Source organism: Macaca nemestrina, chromosome 1 (assembly GCF_043159975.1).
Source record: "Macaca nemestrina isolate mMacNem1 chromosome 1, mMacNem.hap1, whole genome shotgun sequence".
Taxonomy (NCBI): Eukaryota; Metazoa; Chordata; class Mammalia; order Primates; family Cercopithecidae; genus Macaca; species Macaca nemestrina.
Genome location: NC_092125.1, coordinates 203,019,545 through 203,044,360, shown reverse-complemented (window position 1 = coordinate 203,044,360; position 24,816 = coordinate 203,019,545). Strand labels below are relative to the sequence as shown.

General features: G+C 43.2%; 1 protein-coding gene, 1 long non-coding RNA gene and 2 other non-coding genes across 29 annotated transcripts in view; 1 reads left to right on the top strand and 3 right to left on the bottom strand.

Annotated features, from left to right (window-relative positions):
* Positions 1-40: 40 nt before the first annotated feature.
* Positions 41-1,766, top strand: LOC105494602 (uncharacterized). 2 transcript variants are annotated; one of them, XR_011623820.1, is made up of 4 exons: positions 41-147; positions 450-552; positions 1,369-1,444; positions 1,634-1,766. It is a non-coding gene; the product is annotated as an uncharacterized lncRNA (long non-coding RNA). The 2 variants fall into 2 exon arrangements; XR_011623821.1 differs by lacking the exon at positions 1,369-1,444 and having other exon boundaries at positions 1,634-1,758.
* Positions 1,767-2,316: 550 nt separating this feature from the next.
* The window catches only part of LOC105494601 (pumilio RNA binding family member 1), a 136,820-nt gene continuing 114,320 nt past the window's right edge, over positions 2,317-24,816 (bottom strand). For 17 of the 25 annotated variants that reach the window (XM_024796819.2, XM_024796808.2, XM_024796821.2 and 14 more), the window contains 7 exons: positions 23,703-23,832; positions 21,565-21,699; positions 16,707-16,844; positions 13,345-13,470; positions 12,470-12,591; positions 7,769-7,961; positions 2,317-4,157 (listed from right to left, as the gene is read on the bottom strand). In XM_024796819.2, the coding sequence (XP_024652587.1) occupies positions 4,026-4,157; positions 7,769-7,961; positions 12,470-12,591; positions 13,345-13,470; positions 16,707-16,844; positions 21,565-21,699; positions 23,703-23,832 (976 nt within the window). In that variant the 3' untranslated portion in view covers positions 2,317-4,025. The remainder of the gene's footprint in view (positions 4,158-7,768; positions 7,962-12,469; positions 12,592-13,344; positions 13,471-16,706; positions 16,845-21,564; positions 21,700-23,702; positions 23,833-24,816) is intronic. The other 8 variants (XM_024796820.2, XM_024796809.2, XM_024796831.2 and 5 more) reach the window with 1 other exon arrangement.
* Positions 6,811-6,895, bottom strand: LOC112429038 (small nucleolar RNA SNORD103/SNORD85). The gene has a single exon (XR_003021176.1). It is a non-coding gene; the product is annotated as a small nucleolar RNA SNORD103/SNORD85 (small nucleolar RNA).
* Positions 20,546-20,630, bottom strand: LOC139360559 (small nucleolar RNA SNORD103/SNORD85). The gene has a single exon (XR_011618038.1). It is a non-coding gene; the product is annotated as a small nucleolar RNA SNORD103/SNORD85 (small nucleolar RNA).

Genomic DNA, 24,816 nt, shown 5'->3' with positions numbered 1-24,816 from the left:
CTTCCTGTGTGACCTCACACTAGCCCTGTGAGAGTGACAGGCCTGGTCTACCACTCCAGGTGACGGCTGAAGAAACCACGGTCCAGAGAAGTCAGTGATTTGCCCGAGATCACAGAGTCAAAAGCAAAGCTGAGGTCCGTGAGCCAGGTCAGTAACCATACCCTCCCACCCCACACCCACCCTACCCTAACACCCCGTGTTAGGGCCTAGTGCTAGGCATTGCGGACGCTGGAGGGAGCAGGAGGAGAGGGAGTGAAGAAGGGAGAAAGCTTAGTTTCAGGGCAGACGCCAGACCTCTGGTCTCTGGGTGGGATTCCTACAGTGCTGAGCCCTTCAAGCCAGGGAAAAGCCATCCCAACCCTGACCTTGACCCCTTAGGCCTCCGTAATGCTTGCTTTAGGTGGCAGCACCCTCGCGTGGCTACAGTGGGTAACTACATAAATTCACAGGTTTCCTCCCTCAAAAGGATGCCTCACTTCCTGGGGCCTCACCCTTCTGCAATCCCTCTGAGCCTCAAAAAGAGAAGATGGCCATTCATGGGGCTGATGGCGGGTAAGGGCAGGATGGCATGGACAGAGCACTGGGCTGGGAGTCAGGAACCCTCAGATAAAATCCTCACTTGGCTACTGACTGCGGGGCTTAGGTCTCAAACTCCTCATCTGTATAAAGGGCTGAAACATCTCCCCTCCCTGACTCCCTAAAGCTTTCCACAATGACCAATGGTATCTCAAATACAAAGTACTCTGTAAACTGTAAAGCACCGTGAGAGGGTAACAGTTATTACATAAACTGAAGAATACACTTTGGAGGAACTCTGGAAGAGAGACCAAGAATGCCAGTACCCAGTGCATGACAGCCCAGGTCATAGAATCCTTGGGATGGACTTGGTAGGAGAGTAATGGTGGTCAGAAGAGGGTGTGGCTCAGAGCCCAGCCCGCTCCATGAAACTCAGTCCTGCAGATGGGGGGATCTGCCCCCATGCCCACCCCCTCGCATGACGAACTAAGGGGAAAGCCACAAGCTTTATTAAATCAGAGTTGGTCTATCAAAAGACTTCCATCAGATCCTAGGACCTGTTTCCACATCTATGAGACAGGGATAGCCACATTCTTTGCAGGGCTGTCGGTTCCCAGAACCGTTGTTGAGAACATGTAAAAACCATCTCATGGGTGACTTGGTGCAGAGTCGGTTCACAACAATTTACATTATTATGTAAACTAATGAACAAAGTTTTGTTCATCAAAAACGGTGCAGGAAAACTGGCATCATTTATTGCACCAGTGTGCTAGACACTGAATAGCCATAACTTCCCATAACATGACAAGAGAGCCACTTTACATAGATCTGTTACCTCTGGTCCACTTCCAGCAACGAATTTGATGAAAGACGAGGTGAACTAACTTGCCGAAGTGCACAGAGTGGCAAGACCCACACGTGAGCCCAGGTCAGTGTGACTGGAGTCATGGTATCAGAGCAGCATGGACTGCAGTTCCCAATGCCTGCAGCGTGCCACCTCTGCAAGCCCCATGAGGGCTACCGTAGCGGCCCCAGCGACAGCTGCTGAGGCAAAATCGCATGCTGGACTGGAAACCCGCATTCCCTCAGCTTCCTTTTCTTCTCCCTCTATTCCCAGGGCCTGTTAGTGACTAGCCCTTACCCTTGAGGGGCCTATGTGAAGTTCCTAAGTTCCTTCAACCACCCTGAGGCTCCACTTCCAGACACCAGCTGGTGTGGCCTTCCACCTGGCCTCTCTGGTTGGACCCAGCCTGTAACTGCCAACACTTACCAAACCTGCCCCTGGAGCAAAGTTGGTGAAGAAGGGCAGATGGCATCCTCAGGCCTGGGCCACAGGCACAATGGTGAACTCAAGCCTCCTGTGTTACAAGCTAAAAGAGGCTCCCAGTCTGAAGAGATGAGCATGCTCGGACATTGGACCACTTGGTGGGCCTCAGCAGTAGGAACAGGTTGGCAGGGTGCAACTGGAGCAGCCCAAACACAGAAAACAGGGAGAGGCCCAGACAGACAGTGCTGTAACCCAGACACCTCATCTGAGAGGCCCAAGGAGAATATTCTGACATGCAGAGTTGGAAATCTGGATTTTTATGTGCAGTATCTTGATTCTGAATGCACTGGGCAGGCTGAACCAAACATCTTTAGTTTAAACTGGGCTCAAAGAGCCATCAGTTTGATACCCCTCCCCCAACTCTCACAAAACAACAAAAAAACCACCAGAAAGCAGCATGAGCAGGAAAGGGCTGTCCTGGGGAACTACACTGGGGGTAGGGCGGGGGGAGAGGTTAAAACAAAGCACAAACCCAGATTCCAAAGTTCTGTATTTTTCAAAATAAAGATCACACATTGTTTAGAGACAATCTACACAAGAGTTACAAAAAATAGTTGCCCAGGCATAAGCATACACAGGTTTGTTAATTATACACATATGGTTACAAGTGTGCTTGCAAAAAAGTTCATTGGAAATATACACAAGGCTCTGGAAATGTACACCGTGTAGTGTTACAATTCTATATTCAAACAAGGAAAATTGACAGTATGTTACATTCACTTACAAGTAGACAAAATGCAAAATACAGTTCATCTTCTGTACAAAAGGGAAGGCAATTCACACTTTACAAGGTGAGAGGGGCTCTGATTGTAAGGAAAGCTCGGGCAGGGCTAGACTTTTGCACGTCCTTTTGACTGTCACAAAATCAAAACATTACTTTTTTAGGATTAAAAAAACACTAGTGAGAACTCAATCTTGAATAACATTTAGAAAGAATCTCGCTATACTTGAGACTAGATGACAAATAAAACCAAGCTATTTTTTTCTTTTTAAACATTAACTAGGCTGTATAAAGAACATTTATTCCTTCAAAAGAAAAAAATTTACTTCTGGTTGAAATTACAATTTACAATATACAACACTATATGCTACGACCATAAAAGGTGAGAATATACACTGAATGCACAGGGCTGGCTAATTCTCTTTTCTTACCAAAAAACGTGTTTATGTTGATTCAAACTTCTCCACATTTACATTACAGGTATACAAATGTACAATTGTACAATCAAAATTATGTTCGACTACTAGGGTACATTATAGATACAGATTAGACATCAAAACAAGAAAATACTACAAATTTGTATATATGCAAAGTCTACACCAAGTATACACTATATATTTATAGAAGCAAGACCAAAAGCAGAGTTGGATTTTTTTTTTCTCATGCTAAATAATCAGATTTTGCCTTTCAATGTTAATAGAAAAAAATCCAGTAGGCAGTAAACAATCACACCCGCCCAGCCTCAAAAGACGGTTCTGGGTGCTCGCATCTCCTCCTCACGAACAGCCTTCTTCAGCATCATATAGTCTCCAAAAAAGGCATTTTTTAGAATTTCATAAACTTAATGTCACAAACTGAAGCTTTAGCAACTCTGAAACCTTTTTCATTATATATATATATATATGTATATAGATTTTTTATAAACAGTGTTAAATGCCAGTTTGGGGTCATTTAACTACAATTCAAACTTCTCAGGTTTTTTTGTTTTTGTTTGTTTTTTACTAAAATGAGGAGGTGGGGAAGAGCTATTTGCAAAACTTGCCGGCCAGGCAAATGAGCTAAAAACCTTTTCTTTTCTTTTTTTTTTTTAAGCTTTTTTTTTTTTTTTTTGTTAAACCAACCACCCTGAAAGTTTCCACATGTGAAATATAGATACAACAGTGAACAAAATATGTGGCCTCCCATGTACATTGGTTACCTATGTACAAGTATCCTATACACCAGTAAAACAGCAGGGCAATTAGTCAATTAAAAAAAATAGTACATGTTATGTGTAATAAAATTAAATTTACAAAGGCTTTTCCACTTGTGGATTTGATTCCTTTTTTGGAGGAGGGAGTAATCCTGGAGCAACCACTTGCCCGTCTCAGACTCTACACTAGAACATTTCTGGTTGCTGGTTGGATTTGCCAGTGGGCCAGTGAGGTCAGCGGGAATAAGGGAACAGCGGGTGACACTGCCTCAGATGATACCATTAGGGGGGCCACAGATGGGCCCTAAGTCAACGCCGTTCTTCATGTAGTACTTCTCCAGCTTGGCCAGAATGTGCTTGCCATAGGTGTACTTACGAAGAGTTGCGATGTGGGGCCGGATCTGGGGAGGAAAAACAGTCTGTTACACGGCCTGAGAAGAGACTTGGGGGCAGGCTTCCCGGACATGCATTTGCATGTCACGCATCTCTCACACACACACACACACACACACACACACACACACACACACACACACACACATATGCACACCCCACAGCAATACCTTTCACTGGTTCAGCCCAGTCCCCTGACTTCTAGCACTTTGGCAACCCATCAGATGAGGAGAGGAGCTCCTATCCTGAGTGGTACTACAGGGCCTGAGGGCCCTGGAGGCTGGGTGGCCATGGGCCACTCCCAAGACAGCACATGGAAAAAGTGCATCCTAGCTGGGAAAACACACTACCCACCACCCACCAGCTACACAGTGCTTCCCGGCAAGCATGTGCACAGGTCCCTCTGGCCCCATGCATGGCATCCAGGCACTCCTGAGCAGTGGGGGTTATTTCTGGGCACCACGAATCCTGAGCTTACCACTTGACCCCATCTCTCCAGGTCACAGTGGATCACAGAAAGCTAATCAATGACAAGAAGAGTAATGATGAACATCAGGAGCTGGTGTGATTATCCCCATCTTACTGATGGAAAACATGAAGGCAGAGTGGTTAAGTTACTCAGCCAAGGTTGAATGGCTAACAAAGGACAGCACAGATAGCTGAGCCCAAACTGTGTGGCTCCTCCACAAATTAGGTTTCTCCCCACTGTGCTCTCAAGGCATGCCCGTCACACCAGCCTCATCCCTCACGCTCTCCGACCTATGCTCTGGGTCACTTCTTCAAGTATTCCTTTCTGTTCTTCCCTCCTGGGCTGATCCATTTCAAGAAGTCCTGCATTCCAGAAAACTTGAGAGGTGCTTCTTCTCTGGAAGCCCCTTTGCTTTTCTGTAAGCTCAGGGAGCATTCTACATACCTCAGCTGTGTCTGCAATCTTTTGCTTAATTATCAATATTTCCATATAAACAGTAAAGGACCAGTTTATTCATCAGATTCCCCAGAAAATAATCCAAACCTGCAACTGCATACATAAACACACTAGATAAATGTACTGCAGTAGACAGAGGCTCTCCAGGTTGAGAGCTCCATGAGGGCAATTTTTGTCATTTAGCTGTGTCCTCAAAGCAAGCAAGGGTCGATCCGGTCTAGAAATCACTTGCGCATGCTTCCCAGGACACAGAGCTGTATCGGGTGTCACATTCCCACTGAAGAGCCTACAAGGGGCTGGGCGTGATGGCTCACGCCTGTAATCCCAGCACTTTGAGAGGCCAAGGCGGGCAGATCACGAGGTCAGGAGATCGAGACCTTCCTGGCTAACACGGTGAGACCCCGTCTCTACTAAAAATACAAAAATTTAGCCGGGTGCGGTGGCGGGCGCCTATAGTCCCAGCTATTTGGGAGGCAGAGGCAGGAGAATGGCCTGAACCCGGGAGGCAGAGCTTGTAGTGAGCCGAGATCTCGCCACTGCACTCCAGCCTGGGCGACAGAGCGAGACTCAGTCTCGGAAAAAAAAAAAAAAAAAAAAAAAGAGCCTACAAGGGAAACTGGCTGGTGACAAACAGTCCTTGGTTCCAGTTTAACCTCCCTTAAACTCACGTGTAGAACGGCATATGTAATAATGCTACACTTTCCTTTCAGTTGTCGTACAATGTTACTAATGTTTCTGTCATGAGAACTTGAGGTTCACGATCCCCTTGCTTTTGGTAGCTTTCCTTTTAGAAAATAACCGAAATCCAATCCATTCCTCCGTCCCTGGAACTGGCTGCTGACAAGTCCAGGAACTTCACCTTTGTACTTCTCCAGAATAAACCAAACCAAAAACTCCTAACAAGCCACACACACACAACATGTTGAACTCCATTTTTTATTGGATTTAACAAGAGGTGAAACGTTAATTACCCGCTTCTCTCCTAGTGCCCCTTTTGCTGAAAAGGATACCACTTAATAATGGAAGAGCTGAAAAATTAAGAGGGCTTCTCGGGACTCTCCCCGTCAACTCCCTCAGCCAACCAACTGCTAAACCCTACCAATTCTAGCGCTCTATTCTGTCCACTTCTCTTCAATCTCAAACCATCACAATCTGGTGCCCTGACAGCCTCCCATGTGGTCTCATCACTGTCTCCCCTCCTCTAAACTACAAAGGCCACATGGCAGCCAGGACAATTATTTGAAATATAAGTGTGATTTTGTCCCCCACTGAACTTGTTTTACTTCTTCAGATACAACACGGTCTGGCTTCCAAGTCTTCACACACCATGTTCCCTCTTCTGGAAAGGGTCATCACTCTATTAAGTATCACTCACTTAGAGAGCCTCCTCTGTGCCCACAAGGTATAGAAGACACCCTGCACATTCCTGGACAACCCTTTCCCCTGTATTTCTCCAGCATCCCAGTAACTATCTGTGCACAGCACTGTCGTGTTTACCAACACAACCCTGTTGAGAATACGACCTGCTGTACAGCAGGTGCTCAGCACTTAATGATTGAATGAATGGACATGTCTTAAGCTCCTACTTACCTCCAACACTCCCTCCACCTTCACCAGTATCCTCAAAACTTCAACTTTTAAGAACTTGGGACTCCCCAAGCCTTCAACTGCCATTGCCAACACCAGTGCGGTGTTCTGGATTGGTTTACTATGACTCAGGGGTGGTGGGTGTCTTGTCTGGCTCAGAACTTGAGTCCACAACAAAGATTCTCATTACCGAACTTTGTTCTCAGTGAGGGCAAGTGGGTCATCATTACCAGACAAAAGGCCAACCAACCCCTCAAATGAGAAGGGCTCAGTGAGCTCACAGCCCAAAAGCTGCAGGCTCAGATGAGAAGCACCAGAGGCTGGAGGCACTGCCTAGCACAAACACAACTGTAGCATAGCCTGCCTGTGGGTCTGTTTTGCTTCCTGGGCCCTGTGGTGTCTGCAGTGCTCACTGGACCCACACCGTGACTTGTCGAGAAGCTGTGGGCCTGTTCAGGTGATTTCTCTGTCAGTTCCCCACTCACAGCACCTAAGTATTCTCATTTCTGTTCCTTCTTCCCTGTCTAACTCTTCTTTAGCCTTGCCTTCTCCTGCAAAGCCGGCCCTCAGGGACTCTGGGAAGGGTGAAGGGTCCTTCTCATGTCCTCACCACTGCTCACCACCATGGCTCTTCCCCACCAGACTGCACTCTGCGGGCAGGGATCACTGTTAGTCATCTCTGTGCTGATGAAGTCTGGCACAGAGTGGGCTTCAGGTCAATGTACCAGGCTATGCACCACGCTGGGCAGGCCCTTGCTCAATAGATGTTGGTGGGATGAAACAACAGGAGGGAGGAGTGAGAAAAGGAAATGAGGCAAGCAGGCTGATTTGTTGGACTCATAAGCTGATTCTCTAGAGATCAGGGATGGAAATACTTCAAAAAACATAGCTTAAGACTCTCATACCAGTTTGGCTATTGATAAGGGAGGGTTGGCAAATGTGTAAGGACAATGGTGACTCCACATAAAAGAAAAACAGAACACAGCATGGGACACAGGTCAGTGACAAACTCTTCAAAAACAGCAGGGCACCCACCCTCCTTTGTGTTTCAGAAAGGAAGTCACAGCCTTGCACACTTTCTCTGATACCCTGCCCAGCCCAGCCTACCTTATGCATGACGATCTTCCGCTGGCCTGGCTCCGCCACGTCAATCATCTTCTGGACCACATAGTTGGCATACTGGTCCTTCATCATGGTGTATAAGGCACTGTGGGGACCGTCGTTCATGGTGCACACCTCATCGATGAGCACAGCACGCTCCGTACGTGAGGCGTGAGTAACACATTTCTCCACGACATTGCTGTAACGAGATAAAACCAGGGACAACTCTTAAAAGAGGGGCCCCTGTTAGTGAGGTTGTGCTTGCCTAGCTTCTGGCCTGATCTCAGGACCAGCAGGAAGAGAGAGCTATTTAGCATTTGAGGAAGATGAGTCGCCAACTGTCTGACTCTGTCTCTGACTCTCCACCTGTGCCATCTGTGGCATCCAACTGTAGGAAAGGGGGAACATGAGGGTGATCAAATTATACACTGCCATGCTACTGCATACTGATCACCCAGAGAGACCAGGTCTTCAAGGACATGGGACCCAGCCCTCTAACGGGTGAGGGTAAGGAGCCCAGGTAGGTGAGGAGACTTAAGCACAAGGTTTAGGGCACTGGTTCACCACTCAGCTGGTTATTATTTTAATACTTACCAAAATCTGTCCACTCTTTCCTTGCCTCTGTGAGTTCACCAAGGCCAGGAACGAACCTTACTTATGCCTATCTCCCTGCTGCCAAGCAGGGCATGGTGGCACGCACCCATAATTCCAGCTACTCAGGAGGTTGAGGCAGGAGAATTGCTTGAACTGGGAGGTGGAGGTTGCAGTGAGCCGAGATTGTGCCAAAGCATTCCAGCATGAGTGACAGAGTGAGACTCCGTCTCGAACTCCTGACCTCAAGTTATCTGCCCACCTCAGCCTCCCAAAGTGCGGAGACTACAGGCGTGAGCCACCACGCCTGGCCTCAGATAAATAATTTTTTTAAAAAACAGGAAAAATAGAAATTTTAGAAAAGAAAAATAAAACATCTGAAATAAAATTTACTATATGACTTTAATAGTGGATTAGAGATGACAGAAGAGTCAATGAACTTAAAAATAGATCAATAGAAATAAACAAAAAATACATCAGTAGCTTTCAGACATTTATTTTTTATTTTATTTTTATTTTTGAGACACTGTCTGTCTCTGTCACCCAGGCTGCAGTGCAATGGCATGATCTCGGCTCACTGCAACCTCCGCCTCCCGGGTTCAAATCATTCTTCTCCCGCCTCAGCCTCCCAAGCACCTGGGATTACAGGTGCCTGCCATGACACCTGGCTATTTTTTGTTTTTTTAGTAGAGACAGGGTTTCACCATGTTGGTCAAGCTGGTCTCGAACTCCTGACCTCAAGCAATCTGCCCGCCTCAGCCTCCCAGAGTGCTGGGATTACAGGCATGAGCCACTGCACCCGGCCCTATTTTTATTTTTGTAGAGGCAGGATCTTGCTGTGTTGCCTAGGCTAGTCTCGAACTCTTGGCCTCAAGCAATCCTTCTGCTTCGGCCTTCCAACATGCTGGGGTTACAGGCATGAGCCACTGTTCCTGCTTCCAGACGTTTTTGATGGTGACCCAGAGTACAAAGTAAATTTTTCCACTGTTTGAAAAAATTTTTGTTTGAGACAGAGTCTCAATGTCGCCCAGACTGGTGTGCAGTGGCATGATCTTGGCTCACTGCAACTTCCACCTCCTGGGTTCAAGCCATTCTCCTGACTCAGCCTCCCAAGTAGCTGGGACTAGAGGCATGCGCCACCGTGCCTGGCTAATTTTTGTATTTTCAGTAGAGATGGGTTTTGGCATGTTGACCAGGCTGGTCTGGAACTCCTGGCCTCAAGTGATTTGCCTGCCTTGGCCTCCCCCAAAGTGCTGGGATTACAGGTATGAGCTACTGTCCCCAGCCCCTATTTTTTCTTTTTAAAATAAGATTCACGGCCAGGCACGGTGGCTCACGCCTGTAATCCCAGCACTTTGGGAGGCCAAGGCAGGTGTGGATCATGAGGTCAGGAGATCGAGACCATCCTGGCTAACATGGTGAAACCTCGTTTCTACTAAAAATACAAAAAAATTAGCCGGGCGTGGTGGTGGGTGCCGGTAGTCCCAGCTACTCGGGAGGCTGAGGCAGGAGAATGGAGTGAACCTGGGAGGCAGAGCTTGCAGTGAGCCAAGACTGCGCCACTGTACTCCAGCCTGAGAGAGAACGAGACTCCGTCTCACAGACAGACAGACAGATAAGATTCATAATTTTCTTTTTTTTTTTTTTTTTTTGAGACGGAGTCTCGCTCTGTCGCCCAGGCTGGAGTGCAGTGGCCGGATCTCAGCTCACTGCAAGCTCCCCCCCCGGGGTTTACGCCATTCTCCTGCCTCAGCCTCCCGAGTAGCCGGGACTACAGGCGCCCACCACCTTGCCCGGCTAGTTTTTTGTATTTTTTAGTAGAGGCAGGGTTTCACCGTGTTAGCCAGGATGGCCTCGATCTCCTGACCTCGTGATCCGCCCGTCTCGGCCTCCCAAAGTGCTGGGATTACAGGCTTGAGCTACCGCGCCCGGCCAGATTCATAATTTTCTACAAAAATCTCCTATCTTTTCATTCACTAAAGCATATTTTCCTTTACATCCTGAGTATATTTAAATAGCTGCTGTATAATCGATCCTTCTTTACTAAGTCCAATAACTGGGTCATTTTAGACTATTCATTGACTATTATTTCTTTTTTCTTGAGTATAGGTCACATTGTCCTATTATCCAGATAGACACTGCAAGTAACAAGCTACAGAAACTCAGAATTCTGTTATGTTCCACCAAAGAGAAGTGCCCTCCACTCCTGTTTTAGTGCAGTTAACTTGGCTATAGTCAAACTACAAACTTCTCCCATACAGTAAGCAGCAGCTAGAAATCCCAGTTCAATTCTTTTAGCCTTAGTTGGAAATGTGGTTCAGGGGTCAGCGAGACTTGGGGAAGGTTAAAATTAGGCCTCCCCCGAACCCCTGCTGGCTCTCTCCCTTTCTAGGATTTCTCTTTGATGTGGTTGCCCTAAGGATTGCCTATTCCAGCTTTAGCTGCCCAGCATGGAAAAGACTGGGAAGTGATCAAAGGCTGACGGTCATCAGAAATAAGAAATTTCCCCAGTGCAATTCTCTTCCTCCAAATGGCAGCCCCCATCTCTCTGGTATCCACCTGCCCTTTGGTTACTCTCTAGTGTCTTCAGGTAGTTCTTGTATTTCTGTCCACAATTTATACATGTTATCAATGGGAGGACTGGGCCCACAGTAGCTACTCAGTTACTAATTGTAACTGCTGTAGCTGGACATGGTGGTATGCACCTACAGTCCCAGCTACTTGGTAGGCTGAGGTGGGAGGACTGCTTGAGCCCAGGAATCCTAGGCTGCAGTGAGCTAGGATTGCACCACTGCACTCCAGCCAGGGCAACAGACTCTGTCTCTTAAAAAAATAAAAACTTTTTTTAAAATTGTTTTTGAATTTGTTGTAATATTAATTAATGCTTAGGCTACATCCAAGGGTGAGAAATTAAATACCGTGAACAAAAATGTAAACAGGAGACTGACCCGAAGAAGAGAACCCAAGAGATTCTGTCCCCCATTCTTCAGTCCTGGCAACTGGTCAAAAGGAACCCCCCAAAACAAAACAATATAAAGTCATAAGAGATAACTCTGATATGGTTAGGCTATGGAGACACTGGATCTACAGGTACTTTCATTTCTTTTCTCTATTTTTCCATGCTGTGACACGTTATAAAATTTAACAAATTTAAAATGAATGAGGTCAGGTACTGGTGGCTTGTGCCTGTAATCCCAGCACCCTGAGAGGCCAAAGTGGGAGGATTAAGTCCAGGGGTTCAAGACCAGCCTGGCCAACATGGTGAAACCCTGTCTCTACAAAAATACAAAAAGTAGATGGGTGCAGTGGTGTGCGCCTGCAGTCCCAGCTACTCAAGAGCCTGAGGTAGGAGGATCGCTTGAGCCTGGGAGGTGGAGTTTGCAGTGAGCCGAGACTGTGCCACTGCACTCAAGCCTGGGCGACAGAGTGTGACCCTGTCTCAAAAAATAAAATAAACAAATTAAAAACATTAAGGTGGTATGAGTCCTGCCTTGCAATTTATTCTAAAAACCAGGGAAGAATATATTCCAAAAACAAAAAATACTATGTTATGTAGGTAGTAGGAGGACATATACAGTATCTTCTCAGAAGACCATACCACTATCCACATGGAAGGGCCATAGATTCCTTCTCCAACCTCTGCTACTTATAAGTGACCTAAGACACCTTTCACAACCTGGGAATAACTACTGCATTTCATTCTTGAGCTTGCACAATATGAAGACTGGAAAAGAGATCCTAAGAACACTAAGGCCTGTACATAGATATACATATGGTAAACTGCCTTTCTTTCAGGTGCCAAAAAGGGAAGCTGAGTAAACAACATTTCACAATTCCAAACAAACAAGTTAATAAAATATTCAGTTCATCAAAGTGCAACACTCACATTCTTTAGTAACATATTCTCCAGATTTCAAAGTAGCTGACTCTATCAGAGTAAGAACCCCACTAAAGGACCTCTTAGAGTTTATACTTTGTAACAAGACTATTTGACTTTTTAAGCTACATATACTCTGGAAAAAAAAAAAAAAAAGACAATAGTAAAAAATAGAATCATAGTTCAATACTACTAATCCTCTCTTCTGGGAAATAGTCCTTGTAACTCAAAGCACATACCTTGCAAATTTGTGCTGACTCAATACAAGTACATTGCCTCGGATTTCTGCTACAATTTTGCTTTTATCCTCAGGACGACCATGCTCCAATACATGTTGGATTACATAATTTCCATATTGATCCTGTTTGAGAAATAGTAAGAGAAATAAAGTGTATGTGAAAGCCAGTTCTGTGGGTTACCTAAGTCCTTATATCTAATTAAGACCTATCCTTCTTTTAGCACCATAATGGTTTATATGAATACTAATGAACATACAACAATTTTTAAAACAGGTAGTAACATTTTTCTATTATTACAAAACAGGAACATATTACTAGACAATAGAATATGTTGTCTAGACAATAGAATATGTTGAATATATATATTCATTCTTAAAAGGGGAAGGAGTGTTATGACAATAAATATTCATTTTTCTCAAACACATATACAAATGGTTCACTGCATCTATTTATAACAGAGAAAAACTGGAAATATTTATGTCCAACAAAAAACAAGGGCATACCTAATTATTTAATCAGTGGTATAAGCAGAGAATGTATCAAAGCTAAAAACAAGAAATCAACAAATCAACTTATTTCATTTAACAATTATGAAACAGAGACCCAGAGGGATCAAATGTCTACCTAAGGTGACACCACAAGTACATGACAGAGTTCTGGAAGTCAGATCTCCTGACTCCAGGGCTAGGGCTCAATTCACTACTCATATTCATAAAACACAAACCAAGCTGCTCTGAATACAAATACAACCACAAGATTTAAGGGTATTTTAAACACATTAACCTCTTCTGGAACCTACACTGACAAAACACACAAACTCTGGCCCTGGACGAGCCCACAGGTGTTTGCAGTTCCTCTACTGGCAACTCCACTACCTGTACAAGTTGCTCTGTGTGCTGGTGAAGCTCCTCTAAAATAGGGAGTGTCTGGTCAGGGAGACAGTGCTCCAGGATTCTCTGAATCACTCGGCAGCCATAAGGATGTGTGGACAAGGCAAATACCTAGGGTAGACAAACACAAATGAGAGGCAAAAATGACAGTCACCACCTTCAATGCTTCAGTATTGTTTATAAATATATATATGTATTATCCCACTAATCTTCACAAATGAACTTAATGGCATTTAAGTTCTCTCTACATATAATAAGGTGTGTGTGTGTAAATAAACTCATTGTTTATTTTAGGAATTCATAGATGTGCATAATTCAGAGTGGAAAAGGACTTTTCCAAGCCATCAAGAAACAGATAACTAGTCAAAGTCAGGAAGAACACACTTAGTTAAAAGAGTCAAGTGTGTCGACTGACAACCTCTCCAAAAGACAGCGCTAACAACAGAAAAGGGAAGGACTGGGACCAAATCCTGAATGCTTTCACACTGCCAGAACAACCAGAATGCAATGTTTTGATTTAACAGTGATGTTTTTCAGCAATAAGAAAAGGTTCTTTTGCTGGGTTTGGAGCAACAGAAAAGCACACTACCCTTGAGATTCTGCCCTTTCTAGCTTAATGGCATACACCTCACAACTGTAATCAAGAACAATAATAAGAGCAATAATAGCAGCTAACACTTACTGGATGCTTGCCAAGTGTAAGTCATCACACCCAGTGCTTTCTGTATGATTTTGTTTTGTTTTGGAGACAAGGTCTCACTCTATCACCCAGGCTGGAGCACAATGGTGATCACAGCTCACTGCAGCCTTGAGTTCTTGCACTCAGGTCATCCTCCTGCCTCAGCTTCCCAAGTTGCTGGGATTACAGGCACTTGCCACCACATCTGGCTACTCAAAAAAAAAAAATTGTGTGTAGAGATGGAGACTCGCTATGTTGCCCAGGCTGCTCCTGCACTCCTAGCCTTAAGCAATCCTCCCACCTTGGCCTCCCAAAGTGCTTATTCTTACAGGTGCGAGCCAACACACCTAGCCTTATGTGTAACCTTATACATGTAGCTTTATGTTTACAACTGTAAAGATAAACAGTATACTGTATGGTTCTGCTTGAATTTAGCTTTATAAAAATGCTACACTTGTAGTCTGGAGCAACTTAATTTATTTCACGCAACATTATGATTCCCATGTTCATTTACAATACTGTAAGTTTCTGTAGTTTATTCTGCATGGTATACAGAAAGAAATTGGCTGAGTATGAGAGATTTTTTTTTGGAGACAGAGTTTCACTCTTGTTGCCTAGGCAGGAGTGCAACAGCACCATCTCGGCTCACTGCAACCTCCGCCTCCTGGGTTCAAGCAATTCTTCTGCCTCACCCTCTCAAGTAGCTGGGATTACAGGCACTGGCTAATTTTTTTGTATTTCTAGTAAAACGTGGTTTCACTATGTTGGCCAGGCTGGTCTCAAACTACTGACCTCAGGTGATCCACCTGTCTCAGCCTCCCAAAGTGCTGGGATTACAGGCATGAGCCACCGTGCCCAGCCATGTATATGACATTTTTAGAAAATGCAATCCCCTGCTCATGGTTATCTGGGTTGCTTAAGTCTTTTAAGAGAATAATGGTGTTTAAACATGTCTAAATAGGTCTTGTGGTATATATGTACAGATATTTCAACAGGATCACAGAAATTACAAAGGTTGAAATTTGAAAGACAATACTAAACTATTTTCCAAAATGGTTGTGTCAATGTCTATTCCCACCAGCAGTGTATCTCTTTCCTGTCAGCACACAGCAACTGATGGGTAAGTAACAGTCTATCATTTATGGCTTAATTTTGCACTTTCCTTGTTCCTAACGGAACTGAGTATTTTTTCATGTCTACTGGCAATTTCTGTTTCTTCTATGAAAAGTCAACTTGTGTTTTGGGCTCACTTTTACATCACGTCGTATTGTTTTCCTTCATTACAGAGAGGTTCTTTATACACTCTAGTTATCAATTCTTTGACAGTTTCATCTTGAAAGTATTCTCTCCTGGTGGCTTAATCGTTTTACCTTTTTTGTTGTATACTTCCATAAATGTAACATCTTAATGTTAAGGTAAACAGATCTACCCTTTTTTCATTAACTCAGAAACTCCCAATAACTACGTGGGTTGCTGTCAGTAATCAACCATTGTGGTCACTGAGCAAACAGCAAAACCTAAAGATTACTACACATCACATATCACTCTATACTCTGCAGTACATACAATTATACCTGAAAATCTATGTGCTTTTTTCATTTTTCCCCCTTCCCTAAAGAAAAACCAATTTCACACACCCAAAAAGGGAGCTGAATTTTACTGTCCTGTCCCATCCACCTTAGGAGACTGTAAGGACCTTTGTGTTTTGGCAAAAAAGCAAAAACAAAAAAACAAAACAAACAACAACAAAAAACTATAACCAATTCAGAGGCAATTCCGGAAAAAGGTATTTATATATAAAAGTAACAATCTTATTTGGAAGTTGATGCTAAGAAGAGATTTTTTGACATACGGGAAAACAGGAGAAACTAGAAGTTATCTCTGGTTATGTGGTCATTTAATACAATTCAAACCAACCTGGACTGCATCCCCTCCAAAAAAATTTAAGCAAGAAGCACCTTGTTATTTTAAAGATATATTCACACATGACCTACAACATTAGTTCCATAAATTACCTGAATTTTAAACCAAATTTAAAACGAAAGCACTGAAATATCAGAATAAATAGTACTTAACCAAGGGAAATAATTTATTCTTCAAATATGAGATTTCATCTTAACAACTCTTAATGACTGTGTTTCATCCCAATATGAGCAGACATCTGCATTAATGACGGAAAGAAGGCCCAGAGACCCAGATACTTGGCAACACATAGACAGGTACTTGACAGTACTATACAGGATTGCTTTTTACTGCAGTCTAAAGTACATTAAGATCAGGCACAGTGGCTCACGCCTGTAATCCCAGCAACTGCGGGAGGTTGAGGCAGGTGGATTGCTTGAATGCACGAATTCAAGACCAGCCTGGGCAACATGGTGAGGCTGCTGTCTCTACAAAATATTTAAAAATGAGCCAGATGTGGTGGTATGTGCCTGTAATTCCAGCTACTTGGGAGGCTGAGGTGGGAGGATTGCTTGAACCTGGCAGTTCAAGGCTGTAGTGAGCCGTGATGGTGCCACTGCACTCCAGCCTGGGCAATAGAGCAGGATCCAGTCTCAAAAACACAAAGTACATGAAGCACATTGACAACATGCCACAAATCCTATTCTGTTTTCTGCTCACGAAGGAAATAAATTTGTTTCAATTATTGCTCTCCTGGGTCACTTACCTGTCCTTTAAACGCATCGATGATAAATTGCAAAGACTGGGGCTGTACACATTCAATGCATTTCTGAACCACGTGATTGCCATTCTGATCTTTCACACACTTCAAGACATGGCCATCTAGTTCCCGAACCATCTCATTCTATTGGAGACAAAGAAAGCACCACCAGAATCACAGCAAGCAAACATGTGGACAAAGAATATTCTTTTCACCAAACATGAAAGCACTACTGAACAGAGAATCTGTGATGACTAAAGTGGAATAGCAACTGTGGAACAATGACAACAAACAGGGAAACAAATGAGGACCTGAGTCTTTTCATACATTAGCAAATTTACAGTAAAATTTCCAACAATAAATTTACTGTACCAATAACCAGTAACCAAAAAGATCTCACACCGGTAAAAACAAAAAACAAAGAAAAGCCTTTTAAGAGTGCTTTTTTTTTTTTTTTGAGACGGAGTCTTGCTCTGTCACCCAGGCTAGAGTACAGCAGTGGCACGATCTCAGCTCACTGCAACCTCCGCCTCTCAGGTTCAAGCAATTCTCCTATCTCAGCCTCCCAAGTAGCTGGGATTACAGGTGTGAACCACCACACCTGGCTAATTTTTGTATTTTTAGTAGAGACAGGGTTTTGCCATGTTGGTCAGGCTGTCTCAAACTCCTGACCTCAGGAGATCTGCCCTCTTCGGCCTCCCAAAGTGCTGGAATTACAGGCGTGAGCCACTGCACCCGGCCAACTCTTAGAGCTTAAAAGAAATATAAAGCGCAGACATCTTCAAATACAAAGCAGCCTACATCAGGAACAGATACTCCTTAACTTACGAAAGAATTACATTCCAATAAACCTATTATAAGTTTTCATCATTAACTAAAAAATGCATTTAAATATCCCTAATTTACAGAACATCATAGCTAATCCTAGGCCCTCAGAAATGCTCAGAGCACTTACAGTACCCTAGAGTTAGACAAAATTATCTAACACAGAGCCTGTTTTATAATTAAAAAAAAAAAAAAAAAAATTATAGGCCAGACACACTGGCTCATTCCTGTAATCCCAGCATTTGGGAGGCCTAGGCGGGCAGATCACAAGGTCACGAGTTCAAGACCAGCCTGGCCAAGATGGTGAAACCCCATCTCTACTAAAAACACAAAAATTAGCCGGGCATGGTGGTGCACGTCTGTAAACTCAGCTACTCGGGAGATTGAGGCAGAAGAATTTCTTGAACCAGGGAGGCGGAGGTTGCAGTGAGCCAAGTTGTGCCACTGTATTACAGCTGAGCAACAGAGTGAGACTCCGTCTCAAAAAAAAAAAAAAAACTATTTAATATACATATATATAAATAAAAAATAAAAACAATAAAAAATATTCAAAGTACAGTTTTTACCGAAGCATAATGCTTTCACATCATTTGTAAGCTGAAACATCATAAGTCAGGGGCTATTTGTACACTGTATTAAAGAATTTCTACATGGCACACAGCCACAGTCCCAGCTATTCTGGAGGCTGAGGTGGGAGGATCACCTGAGCCCAGGAGTTTGAGGCTGCAGTGAGCTATGATAATGCTACCAGAAGCCTGGATGACAGAGCAACACCCTGTCTCTAAAAATAAAACAAAACTAAACCAAACTAAAGAATTTCACATACAATTCATCATGTTTTTATTATGACAACCCTGTAAAGTATTCCTAGTAATGATACTAATTAAGCTAGAGTTTACTTAGGCATACCTCTAAGTGTGTAACACGTTTTAATTAAATTTTCCTAACAATCTTACGGAGTGGACACCACCATAGGTGGAGAAACCAAGGAAGAGGCAAATTAAAAGACTTACAAAACTATAGACCTAGATTCCCAAGATTCAAACCCAAGCAATCTGGCTGAACTGTATGATAAACTACTATGTCAGTAAACCAAACTGTCAACAATACATTATCCTGAATACCCCAACTCTGCTGGTATATAAAAGAAACTGAGACAGAGGAGGCTTAAGTCACATATTTCAAACTATGGATAGAAAGTGACAGAATTACAATTCTAGCCTAAGCTGTGACTCCAACACCTATGATCTTACTACTAGGCCATAGTGACTGCAGAGTCAGCAGGAATGGTTCTCAATTAATGAAAAGTGTGCAAACACAGGAAGTAGATGAAATGGCCAGAAACTGAGTCTGTGAGTAGGAAATGGGTGATGGTGACAGGTTTTATATATAGAGAGAGACACTGGGATTTCGACTGGAGCCCTTCCTCCAAACTCACTGTCCCAGGTCTTAGGTATCTTGAAATTAAATGCCTGCACTATGGCTATACCTGGTGTCTCCTGCCTAATTTCCTTGCTGTCTCCAATCTCTGTACATTGGCTAAACTGTGTTGCCAGTGGATTTATGTTAGAAGACTGCAAATCATGTCAAAATAGTGATGCTAATGAATGCAATGTCTTAAATGCCCAAAATGTTGAGTACCTCAAAGCAACTAAGCTATCATCTAATTAAAGAAATTAAAGATGACAATGGCAGGGGCTAAAGAAGCAAAAGGCAAGAGACACAGTGATTAAATGTCAGAAGGGAATTAATTTTTTTTTTTTTTTTTTTTTGGGGGGAAACAGGGTTTCTTAGGATCTGTCACCCAGGCTGGAGTACAGTGGTGCAATCATGGCTCACTGCAGCCTCAACCTCCTGGGCTCAAGCAATCCTCCTACCTCAGCCCCCCAGGCAGCTGAGACTATAGGAGTGCACCACCAGGCCCAGCTAACTTTTTATAGAGACGGGGTTTCATCATGCTGCGCAGGCTGGTCCTGGGCCCTAGCCATCTACCCACCTTGGCCTCGCAAAGTGCTGGAATTACAGGCATAAGCCACTGTGCTCGGCCCAGAAGAGAATAATTTACTCTGAAAATACAATTATGGGAATGATGGGAACTGTGGAAATAATTATGACAATGAAAATAAAGTCAAGGAATACTTATAAACAAAAAGAAGGAGAGATGGCTTCTCCGGATATTTCTGTGATCCAGAAGAAATAAAAATTCCAACAAAGATGAGTTAGTTTTACCTAAAATGGCAAACTTGCATCTAGAAAGAGTAAAATAATCCATGGTAGGAAGCATAAGTCAGGCCCAGAACAAGACACCACAGAGAAACATGACCAGAAAAAATATGTGAAAAATATAACACAGAAAAGAACAATAGCTGGGTGGGGTATCTCACACCTGTAATCCCAGCACTTTGGGAGGCCAAATCAATCGAGTCCAGGGGTTCAAGACCAGCCTGGGCAACATGGTAGAAACCCCCATCTCTACCAAAAATACACACACATTATCCTGGGGTAGTGGCGCATGCCTGTAGTTCCACCTGCTCAGGAAGCTAATATGGGAGGACCACTTCAGCTCAGGAGGTTGAGGCTGCAGCAAGGCACAATTATGCCACTGCACTCCAGCCTGGGTGACAGAGTGAGACCTTGTCTCCAAAAAGAAAGAAAGAAAGAAAAAAAGAAAGACAAGAAAATTAAAGAAGAAAAAATCAACTATCTATGAAAATCCAAGAAAAATTAAAATTGGCAATGATCTGAACATTAAAAGAAAATTAAAAATAGTTTCACACTTGCTTCTAATTACTTTTACTTTCTTATTAATGCTACATCTCCAGTACTAAGCACTGAATAAATGAACTCCAGACCTGCTCTATCTCCAGCATTCCTCTCTCCCTTCACCAGCATCATGGCACATACCTATGAAACGCACCACTTTAAAAACTTTGGACTTCTTCAGACTTTAACTGCCATTGCCAATACCAGTGCGGTGTTCTGGATTGGTTTACTATGACTCAGGGGTGGTGGGTGTCTTGTCTGGCTCAGAACTTGAGTCCACAACAAAGATTCTCATTACCGAACTTTGTTCTCAGTGAGGGCAAGTGGGTCATCATTACCAGACAAAAGGCCAACCAACCCCTCAAATGAGAAGGGCTCAGTGAGCTCACAGCCCAAAAGCTGCAGGCTCAGATGAGAAGCACCAGAGGCTGGAGGCACTGCCTAGCACAAACACAACTGTAGCATAGCCTGCCTGTGGGTCTGTTTTGCTTCCTGGGCCCTGTGGTGTCTGCAGTGCTCACTGGACCCACACCGTGACTTGTCGAGAAGCTGTGGGCCTGTTCAGGTGATTTCTCTGTCAGTTCCCCACTCACAGCACCTAAGTATTCTCATTTCTGTTCCTTCTTCCCTGTCTAACTCTTCTTTAGCCTTGCCTTCTCCTGCAAAGCCGGCCCTCAGGGACTCTGGGAAGGGTGAAGGGTCCTTCTCATGTCCTCACCACTGCTCACCACCATGGCTCTTCCCCACCAGACTGCACTCTGCGGGCAGGGATCACTGTTAGTCATCTCTGTGCTGATGAAGTCTGGCACAGAGTGGGCTTCAGGTCAATGTACCAGGCTATGCACCACGCTGGGCAGGCCCTTGCTCAATAGATGTTGGTGGGATGAAACAACAGGAGAGAAGGAGTAAAAAAATATGGAAGGTGGGTTGGATGAAAGTTTGACTTGTTGGAGAAAATGATGGCTTATTAGTATTTTACCTGCTTTAATTCATGGAGGAAAAAAAAAAAAAAACCACCTGTAAAATTGAACCTATTAAAGGCTAAGTTCTAGCCAATGGAAGAGTATTGGATACCACAGGTTTTAATACAAGATACTTGATCTACAATAAATTTAAATTATTTGCACAGTTCATGCTTGCCATGCACAAAAAGGCAGCCATAAGCAACAATGCAAAACCATAAAAGAAAACTAAAAATTGACAGAATTACAGGGTTCACTACATGTACCATGGAGAAACATCAAACACCAAGAGAAAAGTTAAAGGGGAAACTTACAATTACCTGCTGGTCTGAAGGAATAAACTCAAGAGCTTTCTGGATAACACGGCAGCCATACATCTGTAGTGCCAACGACAGGACATGGCCTCGAATCCGTTCTGCCAAAGCCAGCTTCTGTTCAAGACTGCCAAACTAGACATAATGTGTGGGTGAACACCATTACTTAAGTAGAAGGAAATAAACCAGAGAAAGCAAAGCATTCATTATTCTGCATCAACCATTGGCATAACCTCTTTTAGCCCTGATACCTGTGATTAACTAAACCTTTTATTTAAAGAGCCATTGTCTCTTCAAGCCAGTAGTTCTTGGCCTCTAATTATGAGTAACCCTTTTTAATGTTAAAAAGTTTCTCAGATACCCAACAATAGTAGTTTCACTATTAATATCTGCTAAGCAAACACATAATTCCTCAAAACTGTCATTAAAACATACTATTAAATGAATCCGGCCAGGTGCAGTGGCTCACACCTGTAAACCCAGCACTTTGGGAGGCCAAGGAGGGTGGATCACCTGAGGTCAGGAGTTCAAGACCAGCCTGGCCAACATGGCAAAACCCTGCCTCTACTAAAAATACAAAAATTGGCCAGGCATGGTGGCACGCTCCTGTAACCGCAGCTACTCGGGAGGCTGAGGCAGGAGAATTGCCTCAACCCAGGAGGCAGAGGTTACATTACAGTGAGCTGAGAAAGCACTACCACACTCCAGCCTGCCCCATAGAGTGAGACTGTGTGTCCAAAAAAAAAAAAAAAAAAAAAAAAAAAAAGAATCCATATTCTCTTACTGCCAAAGCACACATGGATACAGTGTTTTGAAGTAGTATTCTACATCATTAACAGAATTGATTTTTTTTTTTTTCCTCCTATTTACACAAAGTAACAGAGTTGGGAGGGGAAAATTAGCACAATCAAGAAGTAAGACTACACTATGTTAAAATTCTACTTAGAATGATTTTCCATCCTTGGCTTTTTATTTTCATTTGAATCACATAATCATGAGATTGGAGGAGACGTTATGAATTATCAGCCCATCCAACCTCCTCATTCTCCCAAGGGGAACTAAGATCCAGAGAAGTTCTCAAGCTTGGTCCAAATCATGTGGCTATAATCCATTGTATATTTTGTCACCCCAAGGTACATCAGCCTCCAGAACTAGAGAGCTCAGTATTTTTATATATGTAACAAAATGGCAGTGCAAAGTCATTCTAAAATCAAAAATACAAATCATGTTTAGATTGGTTTCTTAGTCTAAAGTTGAAGAATTCAGGGTGAAAAACCATAAGTCTTCATGAAAAAACTTGGGAAGGTAACACTTGAGTACGTCATTTTTTCATCTTCATACAAATCAAACTGAATGAGATGTTAAGACATTTACAAATGTGTTTTGTGGTAGGTAATGTGCAGAATTCCAGCATTTTCCTCCCCACACTAGACTCCTCCTCATCTCGAAGTTTTGTGCCATTCTGCATCTATAACTTAGGGTTGCCAATAGCAGATAATAAGGACTACAATGGTAAGCAAAAAAATCCCTGCCTCTCTGAAATTTTGCTTTATTAGAGGAAAAAGACATTAACCTAACAATCTCGTTCTTTCCAAAGACAATGATAAAAAAAAAAGTGAACGTTATTCAAATTAACAGAAGTAAAACAAGAAATCAAGGCCAAACGATCAGCCAAGAAGCAGCATTGAACAATTCTTGTGACCCTAGCTGATAATGAAACATACTGGAGTTGGTGTCCAAAGACAATTCTCTTAAGAACCTTAGAAAAATTTGTTTTTGGCAATATTTTATTGTGATCTTGCTAAAACTACTTTACAGGGATTATTTCCTCTTTAAGTGACATGTTTTGTGAAACCATTGACACCATCTGAAATAATGTGCTGGGTCCTAAATGGGGACACCAGTTTTCCAAACACATTTCCAAAACAGACTGGCATTATCTGCTTGGGTATTTAAACCATACAGAATAGACAGACTGCTTCTAATGAATTGGAAAAACACTAAAAAGCTCTTCAAAAAGACTACTCACCCTTCATTCTGAAGACTGGAATGGGACTGCTATTCTTAAAAAGGCTAATGAAAATCAAAATGCTCTGCAGATTCTCTGAAGTCAAAGGATAGAAAGAACAAAGGCTTACTTCAAAGAACTTCTGAATGACGTAATTTCCAAACACATCTACCATGAGTTGGTAAGCAGCCTGGAGGATTTCATTGAAGACAAGCTGGCGCTCAGCTGGTGTGGCACGCTCGAGTTTCAGCTGAATGAATCTGAAGCACAAAGTAAAAAGGGCAATCACAGCACTGAAGGAAGACCTGGAGATACGTCAGAGAACCTCGGTTTGTAGACTGCATCCGTTCTGAAATGTGTGTGAGTGAGCATGTGTGCACACACATGCACACAATAAACCAAATTTGATTTGAATGAATCACCTGAACTCCCCTGAATAATTTTTAAATAGAGGAAGAAGGCCCTAACTTAATTGAGCTTTGAAAATTACATATAAATGATGGTATATTTCATTCCAGTAGGGCATGTCTACTGAATCTTATTTATGTGCAAGGTGGGAGGAGATGAAAAGGGGGTGGGGGGGGGCAGGGGTGCAGGAAGAGAGGAGGGGTGGAGGGAGACATAACACAACATGTACCCTACTTGACTTTTTCCTTTAGAAACCAGCCTCACATCAATGAACTCAAAGCTTACAGTCCTTACTATATTCTTTAACTTATTTTCATATAAAACAGCATCTATCAGCTACTCAGGAGGCTGAGGCAGGAGAATGGCATGAACCCGGGAGGCGGAGCTTGCAGTGAGCCGAGATTGCGCCACTGCACTCCAGCCTGGGCGACAGAGAGACACTCTGTCTCAAAAAACAAAACAAAACAAAATAAAACAAAAAACGAAAACAAAACAGTATTCATTATCTTCCAAAGTAGTAGCAGTCTGCCTTTTTTTAGTCCAGATGACCAGTATCAGGAAAATCATGTTGCCTCTCAATCTAGCCTATAGAATTCAAATATGAGAAATATTGGCCCAGTAGCAAGCTGGCAGAACTTAAGGAGGAGGTAGCTTCTGTAGAAACTGTTTCACTGGACACAGTCAAAAGAAAGAAACAGAAACAGAAATGGGAAAGAAGGATGGTGTTGTCACCATAATTATGCTCTATCCCCAGGACCAGATTCGCTTTCTGTGAAGCCCACTGCAGCAGCCCAACAGGAAGGGGTAACACAAACCAAATTCTGTCTTCTATAATA